Source organism: Sycon ciliatum, chromosome 5 (assembly GCF_964019385.1).
Source record: "Sycon ciliatum chromosome 5, ocSycCili1.1, whole genome shotgun sequence".
Classification (NCBI taxonomy): domain Eukaryota; kingdom Metazoa; phylum Porifera; class Calcarea; order Leucosolenida; family Sycettidae; genus Sycon; species Sycon ciliatum.
Window position 1 is genome coordinate 25,478,241 of NC_088647.1, and position 12,500 is coordinate 25,490,740.

General features: G+C 49.2%; 1 protein-coding gene across 1 annotated transcript in view; it reads left to right on the forward strand.

Annotated features, from left to right (window-relative positions):
* Positions 1–12,500, forward strand: part of LOC135818162 (protein O-GlcNAcase-like) — a 19,584-nt gene that overhangs the window by 3,359 nt on the left and 3,725 nt on the right. Inside the window, exons 4-16 of the mRNA XM_065331505.1 lie at positions 156–286; positions 793–897; positions 1,341–1,407; positions 2,023–2,121; positions 3,039–3,178; positions 3,708–3,927; positions 5,537–6,411; positions 6,687–6,882; positions 7,025–7,119; positions 7,716–7,823; positions 8,655–8,746; positions 9,039–9,177; positions 12,457–12,500. The exon at positions 12,457–12,500 is cut by the window's right edge and continues 10 nt beyond it. Of these exons, the coding sequence (XP_065187577.1) occupies positions 156–286; positions 793–897; positions 1,341–1,407; positions 2,023–2,121; positions 3,039–3,178; positions 3,708–3,927; positions 5,537–6,411; positions 6,687–6,882; positions 7,025–7,119; positions 7,716–7,823; positions 8,655–8,746; positions 9,039–9,177; positions 12,457–12,500 (2,311 nt within the window). The remainder of the gene's footprint in view (positions 1–155; positions 287–792; positions 898–1,340; positions 1,408–2,022; positions 2,122–3,038; positions 3,179–3,707; positions 3,928–5,536; positions 6,412–6,686; positions 6,883–7,024; positions 7,120–7,715; positions 7,824–8,654; positions 8,747–9,038; positions 9,178–12,456) is intronic.

Below are 12,500 nucleotides of genomic sequence, written 5' to 3' on the forward strand. Positions count from 1 at the left end.
TCTCTCTCTCTCTCTCTCTCTCTCTCTCTCTCTCTCTCTCTCTCTCTCTCTCTCTCTCTCTCTCTCTCTCTCTCTCTCTCTCTCTCTCTCTCTCCCTCTCTCTTGTTATCCTGCACTGGGCTGCCGTGGCTGATCTGGTGTATGGATGTGAGCAGCGGGCATTGCTCGCCTGATCAAGGCATGCAAGAGGAGTAACATAGAATTCATCTATGCCATCTCTCCCGGACTGGACATGGCTTACTCCAGTGCTAAGGAGCTGGACTTTCTGAAAGCTAAGGTTGATCAGGTATGAGTCTTCTTTTGAATGCTGTGAGGTGAGACAGTTCAGTGTATAGTACCCCGGATACAACATACCCTGGATATGACATTGTCACATACCCCGGATACAACATACCCCAGATAGAACATACCCCGGATACAACATAGCTTTCCACACCACACATAGTTCTTTGCCGATGCAATCTGCAGTCCTTTACACATTGGTATGATCTGTCCTGCTGGGGTCAAGGATCAGGTGCCGGTCACCTAGAACTAAAAAAAAGAAGAAGCTAGGATGCCGAATTCTGCTGCGTGTCCACTTTATCTAGGATGTCTTGTCCATTAATTAAGCCAGCCCAGGCTAAATCTGTGCTGGCGAGTGAAAAAATGAAATGCAGAGGATTGTAGATCTGATATTCAGTAGCCAGTATGATTTCCTTTCTTTGAAGTAAGGTGTCTCTGCATGCATTGACAGCGCTGAGAGGCTGTTTGCTCATCTGCCATTGTGACTGTGTTTGTTGTCTTGTGTTGTAGGTTGTTGGCCTTGGTTGCTCGGCATTTGCACTGCTCTTTGATGACATAGGAGATGACCTCATCCCCGCCGATGAGGCTGCCTTTGGCACGTTTGCAAACTGCCAGGTAAGGTGTTGTCAAACTTTAGTGTGTCATACCGGGGGCGTCACACGCGGTATGACCAGTATGACCATGGTAGTATCACTTTTCGTCCAGGATGGTCCACCCAGAGCGCCTGCGGAGCGCTAAAACGTGCCCTGTTGACCGAGAAATCCAATTTCCCCCCGGGGGACATCCCAGACCCCGGTCGTACCGTTCCCCACTGCCCTGTGACGCCCCTGCATCCTATGCTTGATTTTTTGTCAAGCGCCCCTCCGTTTGCATGTATGTATGTATGTATTGAATATTGTTTGCCTGATGATTGCACATAGTGCATGCAACTCAGAGTAGCAAAACACTACGAGTGATCCATTGTTTGTTGACATGTGTATGTATGCACATGTGTGTGTGTGTGTGTGTGTGTGTGTGTGTGTGTGTGTGTGTGTGTGTGTGTGTGTCCTGTGCTGCAGGCGCACGTCACCAATGAAATGTACCGTCACCTGAAGATGCCGAAAACGTTTCTTTTCTGCCCAACAGGTACGCACTGTTACTCCAGTAAGATTGTATGGGCGACCCAATTAACGAAAACTGAAAAGTGTTGCCGCACTGCACCTGGATATGCATGGCTAGAGTGCTTGACATTGGTTGGATGAGTGTGCAGGTCTATTGCGGAATGAAATCCTTTTATCCAGAATCTGGTTAGGGAAAATACGTTCCACATCATGTACATTCAGTGCTTCATGTTTTGTCAAGGTGTGTCTTTGGAGGGGAGGGGGATGCTCATATTGCCCAGCACCTTATTTGCTTGTGTAGATTTCCTTGGTTTGCTCCGGGTGTTAGCGGCCGTCACAAGTTCCCTCAGAGACGCAGATGAAAAGTTACTTTATTTTATTTCATTGTTTTGTAGTATCCCACTCCGCTTATTTGTATTGTGTGTGTGTGTGTGTTTGTTTGTTTGTGTGTTGTGTGTGTGTGTTTGTTTGTGTTGTGTGCGTGTCTACGTGTGTACATGGTGTTCACGGTGTTCACTTGTGCCCATGAGGTGTGTGTGTATGTGTGTGTGTGTGTGTGTGTGTTTGTGTATGTGTGTATGTATGTGTGTGTGTATGTGTGTGTGTTTCTGGCCTCTTTTCCACGGCTGACTGCACGTAGAGTACTGTGCTTCGCGTGCCGTTCCGTCCGTTTCGCGCTCGTCTTACCTTCGCACTATTGGCGAGACGTTGACCGCCGGCATTGACGTGCTGTGGACAGGTAGGGTGCTGCTCAAGTACAGAACAAGCAGCAGGGAGTGATAGGGACCTGTATTGTTGTTATTAGCTATTACATAGGATGCAAATACTAGTGCTTTGGGTTCACACAAGTCACAGAGCACCACGCATCATCCGATTGTAACTAATAGTCTCATACCCCTAGGCAATCATCAGACATCTGATATGCGTTAGTGCTTTTGGGTTCACACAAGTCACAGAGCACCACGCATCATCCGGTTGTAACTAACAAGTAATAGTTTCATGCCCATGGGCAATCATCGGACATCTGATATGCGTGCTGCTCCGTGACTTGTGCGTACAACAGCTGGATTCGAATGAATATTGAGCACGCTACCGAGCCGCAGGACTCTCGTTTGCTTTTGGTTCACGTATTTAATCTCTTTCGCTGCATGAGAGTAACATGGTTGCAGCTGATGGCTTTTGGTGGGTGTCTGACCGCGTTGTGATGGGTGTGATCAACTCACCGAACACGTGAGGAGCTGCACTTTGACCCTTGCGGTCGTTGGCGTTCCTAGGGATGCAGCAGTCTAAGTGGCTCTGAGACGAGCAGTGAACTTTCTTTGCCGATGTGTGGCAGTACTGTTGGTGGTGGTTTAAAGTACTAGTTTGGTGGAACGTGACCATCGGCATTGCACACTAGATATGGAGATGTTGTCTAAGTAAGTACTGAAGTAAGTAAATAAATAAACATGCGTGACTTGGTTTGAATTTGAGACTTTTTTGCATAGGCTATGGCACACTGACGCACTGAGACACCCGCAGGGTAAGCGAATACATGGACCTTCTGTGCTGATGTGCATGTACATGTGCCTGTGCATGTTTGGTGGTGTGCGTGCTTGTGTGCGTGCTTGTGTACGTACATGTATACGTGTATCATTATGTGTGTCTGCTACCCAGGCCCGAAGGTAGTGTCCAACACTATCAGCGTACAGTCCATTGTCAGTGTTGGCAAGGTGCTGCAGAGACCGCCAGTCATCTGGGACAACTTGCATGCTAACGACTACGACCAGAGACGCCTCTTCTTGGGGCCATATCAGGTGATTCCCACGCCTGGTCACTGCATGCCATGTTTGCTTTGTTTTTTGAGACTCGTGCGGCTACATGTACGTCGTGGAGTGATAAATTTGTAGAAGAGTAGGTTATGACTGTGGTGGCCGAAGCTACAGATCACATTGTCACACCAATGCAGCTCTGTGCATGGTGTGTTTTAGAACTGTTCTGAAATAGTTGAAATTGATGCACGTGCACAAAACACTTTTTTTAGAGAATTATGCATGCACCCGGAGAACAAGCAAGTCCGTGCTGGCACTGTGCGGTGGCAAACCAGGGGTTGGGTTCAAGTTACCGTTGCCGTCACTATGCTGAGCCTGGGGTTCTGGGAACGGCCAGCCTGGAGAAGTGTGATTGCAGCCTCGGCCTGCTCAGAGTGCCCGTTTAAAATGTATAAGACTTAAGAGCACATCCCAGCGGTCCGTGAAAGCAAGAACCTAGTGAGTGGAATGTAGTGAGACAGCACGCAATGGTATTGGAACGGTAATTTCCCTGTGTCTGTGCGTTTGCTGACAGGATCGCCCCATCGACCTCCATCAGCACATCCGCGGCATCCTCACCAATCCCAACTGCGAGTACGAGGCGAACTACGTGGCCATCCGCACCCTGGCCATGTGGGCAAACGCCGCGCTGGCACGCGGCCAGGGATTGGGAGTGGTGAAAACGCCAACACCTGCGCAAGACGACTTGTCAACCAGATCCGAGAAGTCGTCCTCGAGTCTTGCAATTAACGAAGGTACGCTCTTGGAAGAAATTTATATTTCACCTTTGCAACCCAAAAGGAGGGGAAAAGGGCCCAAAGCCCCCCCCCCCCCTCCCCGGTTTAGCTTTGGGTTATTTTCATTGATCCAGAAAAATTTACCGCTATAGCTAGTGGTCCACTGTAGACGGCTTGGGGTGTAAATTTCTACGTGCATCAGAACTGGTGCAAGGTTGCGTGTGTGCTCATGTGTCCGAGTCTCTGGCGGGTGGTTGTTCTGCGACAAGGAAACAGTGAGCTCCGACTGCACGCTCCGCCGACAGTACGTGTATACAGTAACTGTAACCTGTCAAGGTGACCACCTGTCCAATGTGACCACCTGTCAAGGTGACCACTACAACTAGGACCAAGGGATGCTGCTAAGGCCTCGGTCACACTACGGCAAGTTTGAAGCTGGACGCAGCGTCAAGCCGCAGCACTTGACGCAGACGCGGGGTCACACAGTGTTTTTTTTTGCAGCTCATGCCTGACGCATTTGTTTACGTCACAAAATCAACAGGGAAACTCAATGACGACATGGATCTCCGCAAAAAGGGGCCTGTTGTTTATTACACAAAAAATTGTCGGACAACGTTTTCAAATTTTCATCGATTTTTCATTATTACAAGAAGACAGAAGGTCCACGCGTGCACGATCATTGTTGTTTCCTTCCGAATTTGAAGTCCTTTTCAGTTGTAGTGTAATGTTGTAGTGTCATGGGTCACTCAAGAAAAGTCCGCATCGCAGCTGTATTTCTCCTGACTTCGCCATACTGGTTGTCCTTTTTTTGGCTCTTGGTGACAACAACAGTCCAGTTGAGCGATGACCCACTCATACTGGTCCTTTTCGACATCGCTTTCTTCTCAGAAAACGCCTCGCTCTTTCGCCAGGCTCGGAGCAGAGCAGCCTCGGCCTCGTAGGTCCACGGACGAATCTCGAAAAAAGAGGGAATAAAACAAACCTTGAAGAGACGAATGACTGCTCAACTCAAGTACCTGTCTTGAAAGACACTGTTTTTCCGCCAAGCGTCACTCCCGTCAGCAGCAACGCAGCCAATTTCCCCGCGTCGGACGCAGCAGCGTCTGATGCTCAAATTTCCCGCGTTTTCATCAGTTGCCATGGAAAGCTCATGATTCTGACGCAGCATTTTTGCCGTAGTGGGACCGAGGCTGCTATAAATACAATACGATGTTACAGTATCAACCAGGAGGCCTGCAGCATCACACCCTCCTTTCCACCTTTTTTAATTTATGGCAAGGCGAACATTGCAAAAAGAATACTGTACATCCGTCGCGGAAGCAGTAGCAAGGTGGAAAGAAATACAACTACGACTTGTTACGATCAAACAAATCTCTCTGTTCCGCTTGAATTTTCCTGCTTTTGGGGTAACTCATGCACTCCATGATTATCATGCCCGGGGCATGTGTGTGTGTGTGTGTGTGTGTCTGCGTGTGTGTGTGTGTGTGTGCATGTGTGTGTGTGTGTGTGTGTGTGTGTGTGTACATGTGTGTGTGTGTGTGTGTGTACGTGCGTGTGTGTGTGTGCGTGTGTGTGCGTGTATGTGTGCGACTCGTATGTGTCTGCATGTGTGTGCATGTATGTTTAGATGAGCGCTCACAGCTATCGGATGATGCCGATGACAGTCCCATGCAGACCGAACACCGGCATAGTCCCCTGCCAGCCACCGAGGGGCCAGAGGCCATGGATAGTGGAGCACCTAGAGACACAGACACCAAGGCAGTCCTGGGGGACGAACAGGCCAGCCGCGGCGAACCCGACGATCAACAGGCTGAGTTTGAAGCGATTGCGTACGACCCCAAGGTAGCTCTGCACGAGGCTCTGGCGGAATGGCTGGTAGACTTCCATCGGCCTTGCTCGTTCAATCTCTCACCAGTACTGGCACGCCTGCAGGAATCCGGCGAAGGCACTCCTCAAGCGGGGACAATGTTGCAACCGATAGCCAGCGATAGGGGCAGCGATACGGCATCCCATGGCGAGAGCTCGGCAGCCGGCACCACCACCACGGGTGAAGTGCGTTCGTCCGGAGATGCTGTTGACTTCTCCGCCGCCGCAGCAGCTGTGTCGGCTGGTACGGAAGGTGGTGAAGGCATCTGCCACGCGTCGCCGCGCAAGATGGCGAATCCGTTCTCGTTGTCTCATCTGGAGCTTCTCGCCGATCTGTTCTATCTTCCGAAGGAGTATGGCGCGCAGGGACTGGACCTGATGGAACAGTTCCAATGGCTGCGAGGCTTCTACCCCTGGTACTCCGACGTGGCTGACTGCTCTACAGCGTTGGACAGTGCCAACGGGGCCAGTATGGCTGGTGTGCATACTGACCAACAGGACACTGGCGGCGTTTGCAGTACGAGTGGGGAGCGTGCATCCGTTGATGCCGGTGCAAATGTCTCTATGAAGTGTGATACCAGCAGTTCTACCAGCGATGAGTTTGCGTTTGATTCTGATTTATCACCAGAGGGAGAGGCAAGTACTAGTACATGTAGTTTGGTTTCAGAATTGTGGCCTTACTGTTCAGATTGAAAGTAGTGAGGGGAAAACTATTTCCCTAGTGTTTGAGAGACGTCAACGGGTTCTGTAACAGTCTTTGCATGTTTGTTTGTGTGTGTGTGTGTGTGTGTGTGTGTGTGTGTGTGTGTGTGTGTGTGTGTGTGTGTATGTGTGGTGTGTGTGTGTGGTGTGTGTGTGCGTGTGCATGTGCATGCCCATTGTGTATGTCTGCGTCTGTCTGTCCTGTGCAGGCTGCGTTGGCCGATCGTCACTACAAGGAGTGGTGCTGGCACGCGCGAGAATTCCACGCTAAGTGTGCTGCTGTGCAAGCTATGTTTAACTCGTTGACGGAGATTCCGAACCGCCCACTGCTGTATGACCTGTATACGTATGTCTGGGATGTGAAAGAGGTGGTCATGATGCTGGATGAATATTTGACTTGGTTAGGTAAGGAACTCATTGAACTCTCTATCTCTCTCTCTCTCTCCCCCCCCCCCCCCCCCTCTCTCTCTCTCTCTCTCTCTCTCTCTTTCTCTCTGGATGATAAGTATACAGAGAGTGTCTATGTTGGCATGTCGTTCTTCTACAGAGAGGAGTGACAATGCACGCCGAGCTGGCGCTAACTTCTATCAACCTGACGCAGAACCCTGGGTCTTCCGTGGAGGCATGGCAGCAGAGCTAGCGGTGAGTGCAGCCTTGCGCGTGTGTGTGCGCTTATACGTGTGTGTGTGTACGTACGTGTGAGGGTGTGCATGTGCAAGCGAGGACGCAAGTTGTGATTTTCTCTCTGCTGGACTCTCAGTGAGCGTATTACCTTCTCAGGGGCGTAGCACCCGCTACGGCTGGTATGACCATGGCCGTACCACTTTTCGAAAAGTGTGGTCCGTCCAGAACGTGCAAAACCATAATAAAAAAATCAGGATCCATCGATGTATGCGCATATGCGCATCAGACTTTGACCTTTTGACTCGTACTTGTAGATCTGCCATGCATCTGTGCACGTCTCTTCTGACCGTGAAATTATGACTTTATAAACTGTGCCAGAAGTTCCCAGAACGAAGGATTTTGTGTCTTTTTTACAAAATTTTCCCGGGGGAGGTCCCCCGCACCCCCCTCCAAAACGGCCTTCGGTCGTACCACTTCCAAAACCCCTCCTACGCCCCTGCCTTCTGCTGTCATGGTGTACACACCTGGGCTAGATGTGGGTACATGTACTCTAGCTTAAGTATTGAATCTTCTAATACAATCATGTAGATGTTTATTGATGTATCCTACTGCAGCGTTTTCTCCCGGAGCCCGCTCCTTTAGTGCGTCCCGACCGTCCCAAGAGAAGCAAATCGCCGGATTGCTCGGTGTTCACTATCCGCCCGTACTTGCCATCAGACGAGGTACGTGATGTGGACGTTACCAGTCGGGGAGATGTCCTATCTAGGACATCTCCAGGACTGGTGGACAGTGGAGGGTCATTGGAAATCATGATTTACCCGAAATAAATCATAGCACTGTCGGGCGCCGAAGAACGGTCAGCCTGGAATTGCATCACGCACAGCATATCAATGTACACACGCTGTGCATAGACTGTAATGCATGAAAAGAAGAATGGTCTAGGCTAGGTGGCTGAACCCACGGTTCTTCGGCAACCGACAGTGCTGTAAGCCCGTAAATGCTCTTCATGAGCAGCCTGAGCAGCGCTAGCATTCGATGCACGCAATTCACACGTTTAGCAGCCGTGTGCTTTTCAACAACATACCTAGCCATAGGAAAATCAGCAAATCAGCGTGTGATAGCCTTGGGCCGCGATCGAAGGGCTTTTCATCCGCCTGAATCTGTGCCTGTATCCCTAGTTGCTTGTGTGATCTTGAGCAGCTTTTTAGTGGGTCACCTGGAACAAGCTGCACCCGTACCTTGGAAGTGTAATATGACCGCGACACACCGTACGTTGCAAGTGCAGTATGACCGCTACACACCAGATCCATTGGAGGTACTCCAGGGCCTCTCTGGATACCGATAGTCTTGTGTACAGTTGATGGGTTCTTGTACGTAATTATGGCCTTTTCAATCACAAGTTGATACTGTGTGTTTATTTACGTGTGTTTGTGTGCGTGTTTGTGTGCGTGTGTGTGTGTGTGTGTGTGCGTGTGTGTGTGTGTGTGTGTGTTGTGCGTGTGTGTGTATGTGTGTGCATGCATTTGTGTGTATGTGCTTCTTGATTCGGACAGCGTGCCCTGTACGATGTGTGTTTGCGTACTGGCGACAGCGGTAAAGACGGGACTCACCTGTACCCGAACTTCCCTGATCTGCTCGGCCATCGGTCAGTTACAATGATGAGCTGCTTCTTCTGCTGCCATTGTATTGCTACTGCTGGTGTTGTTGCTGCTGTTGCTGCTGCTGCCCTTACTGCCGCTCGTACTGCAGTTCTTACTGCTGCTCTTACCGGTACTGCTGCTACTGTTACTGCTGCTGTTGCTGCTGCTGTTACTGTTCATCATCTTCTCCTCTTACTTGTCTACGGTTTCGTACTCACTCCATAGTTGAAAAGCAAGAAGTGTTGCGTTTGCTTTCAAAATTTGTTTTCCTTGTCACTGTGCTATGCCACTGTGCAGCTATGTGGGCCCGTACACTAACTTAAGTGTGGAGTTTGCCTATATCGTGGAAGACTCAGACGGTGTATGTGGCTACGTTCTCGGTGCGCTGGACTCTAACTTCTTCTACAAGCGCTATCGAGCGGAATGGGTCCCTGCTGTAAGCTATCTACTCTCCTTTTCTCCCTGTCTATCTGTCTATCTATCTCTCACATGCACGCACGCACGCGCGCGCGCACACACACACACACACACACACACACACTTGTACTTGTTGCTCACTGCCAAAACTGGTCACGTGGGTCTCCCCGGGAGAGGGGAGAGAGACTCAAAAGGAATCTTGGAAAGATGACTCAATTGGCTGTTGAACCGCCCAACGGCCGACACCCCCTGAAATCCCCAAAACTCTGAGTGGACTTGAAAACTAGTGTTGAAACGAATAATCGAATAATCGAATAATTTAGAATATTCGTGGGGTGAACGAATAATCGAATAGTCGTAGGAATTAGCAGAAATCGGAAAGAAAAAAAAAAAAAGAAAAAAAAAACGATCTATGCTCAGTGCTGACACCCTACTGATATTTGCACTGCGTAGATCTGCTCGTAGTATTTCTTCTCAATCTCTTCTCCTCCAAGTTTTAATCTCATATCGGTATCTAGTAATACAATAGTCATGTACTTCTGTTCTTTCCATACGAGGGAAACATGGATGCAGTGAATGTGATTTTCGGTCTTTGACCACTTTCGACCAAGACCCTATGCAGAGCTGGATCAGGCGTTGCACACTCTGGGGGGTTATGTACTCTTGGCACCTCCACATAACAAAATCCGATAATCAGAAAAAATTATTTTAAAAAAACTACTTAAAAAGTGCTGAAAAAGTGTTGAAAAATGCCATCATGCGTTCGATGGAGGGCGAAATTATTCGATAGATTATTCGTTCGAAGAATCCGTGTTCGGTTTAAACACTATTAAATGAAAATGATCCCACTTATAGGCTCACCACACCTCAGTAAGTGGCTGAGGACAAGGTGCAGAAAAAGGATTGACGGCATCAGGGAATCCGTCCCGGGATCCCACTGCAGTTACCCCTGCCCCCAGTGAAGGTAGTACTTGCTACTAGCTAGTGTGGGTGGCTAAATCAGAGTAGATCTGATATAAGGCTGCAACCACACTAGGTACAAAATCACGTACAAACGGCATTACAGTAGAAACCGTCATGCCGACGCGTGCGAAATGCAAAATGAGCTTTGTAGGTTTTCAGCAACTGGCGCACCCCTGTAGAAAGCCACGTTTGTCGTTTTCGTCGTTTTTGCGCTCTTTCTCCTGTGTACAACTTTGTTTTTTGTACCTGGTTGTCGTACATAGCATCAACATCAGCATTATTTTTGAATTTCCCGGTCTTTTCCAGCGCATGGCACACGCTTTGGTACGACAACGTCACGTGCTGGTCGCGTGAAAACGTCATCTATGCAGACCGAAAAGTGTAGTGTGGTTGCGTACCGACTTGCACTGTGATATGCATGAAACTTTGTACTGTAATTTTTACGTAGTGTGGTTGCGGCCTAAGCTTCACTAGTACCATTGATTGCACAAGAAATTAATCTAGCCAGAAGCAGTCCAGGCCGTATGTATACTTCAAATAGAAAGTATATGGACCCTGGAACCAACAAAGGTGGCAGGTACAACATTCATTACACCTTCAAGCAGCCGAGCCCGTTGGCAACAGACCCAACACAATCAGGCATAAGCGTACCCACCAACCAAACTAGCTGGCGCACACACACACACACACACACTTACCATGACCCCTCCCCTGGCCTGGTCACGTTGGCATTGACATATTGTTTCAAGGATTCTCCAAAGGCAAGTGGATGCCTGTCAAAGAAAAGTATCCTAAAGAATGCGAGATGTGTCAATCGATGTGAAGCCAGTCTGACCTTCCTTACGGGTGATAACTGTCACTTGCTATTTCTCGGCGTATGGTTCCTGCTGGCATTCTTCTCACAGTATCCTAGGGCCTGCTACCGCAGCTGCTCTTAGCTCTCTTGATCCTTGTTCTGGTGCAAGGGGGGGGGGGGGCTGGGCAGGTGGTGAAGTGGGGCGTGATGACTGCTCGTTACCTAGCTCCCGTGTGTTTGAAGGTGAGGGTGGTAGTTTGGAACACGTTACATCAGCTGTCAGAGTGTGTCATTCTGTGCCTGTCGAGGTGGTGATGAAAGACTCTTACAGAGAGTGTGTGCAACTTGTGTAGTTTTGTCTTCATGAAGTTACGTTCCGTGCATAAAGCAGTGCTACAGTGCTGCAGTGCTGCAGTGCTGCAGTGCTGCAGTGCTGCAGTGCTGCAGTGCTACAGTGCTGCAGTGCTACAGTGCTGCAGTGCTACAGTGCTACAGTGCTACAGTGCTGCAGTGCTACAGTGCTGCAGTGCTGCAGTGCTGCAGTGCTACAGTGCTGCAGTGCTGCAGTGCTGCAGTGCTACAGTGCTACAGTGCTACAGTGCTACAGTGCTAGTGTTGCACATGTGCTGGCATTGTACAGTGATGCCTTATGGAATCCGATCGGTGTTTGCAGGTGTAGGGCTGCACAGCGCCCAGCGTGGCATTCACTTGCTTGATCGGATTTCAATGTGCTGGCATTGTAGGAGTGAGACTGTCAACACATGCTCATGGTGTTGAACTTCTCACCTGTGTGGTGTGTGGTGATGTGGTGTGGGGTGATGATGATATGCACAGTGGCACGTGTTGAGTACTAGCACATAGCTTTGGATAGGACTAGACAAGTTCTGCGCATGCCAAGCCATACCTCGCTTGTCCTTTTCCTGGAAAGGTTGTCTCTCTCTCTCCCTCTCCCTTGTGTCTGCTTTCGTAGCCCGTGATTTTCTTTCTCTCAATAGTTGCTGCTGCTGCTTCAGCAGTGAAGTCCTGTAGATGTGTAATGGTGGAATGTGCACTTTCACATTGTTACTGCTTCGAAGTATTTTCCATACTAAAATTGTAGAGGCTGGGTAGTCAATGGCTTTGTAGCGTCTTTTTTCTCCTGCCTTTAATCTTTTTGGCATCTCTCATCGTCTCATCGTACCCCCTTGCCATAGCCTTTTACGATTCACGCCATTCGTTTGCCAGCCAGCTCATTCTGCAGTAATTCAACGTGCCAAATAATGAGGTGCCGAAGAGTCGTTAGCCAAAGACTCTCCCGGATAGGAACATTGGAGTTGTAGTTGTGTTCGAATTTGTAGCACTTAGCACATACCAACATGGATCGGTTTACTGTACGTTTTCTTCTAGTGAGAGCACTGCAGTTGCACTTGCCACTAGTATGACTATTGTATGGCACTACTTTTGTACGTAGAAAATCCAGTGCGAGTAGTAGTAGTTAGTTAGTGATATAATTATTTTCTTCTGTTGCTGCACCGTTCTGCCCTGTCCATGTCTGAGCAGATCATCAAGAAGTACTCGCACATCGCCTCGCGTCCAGACCTGAC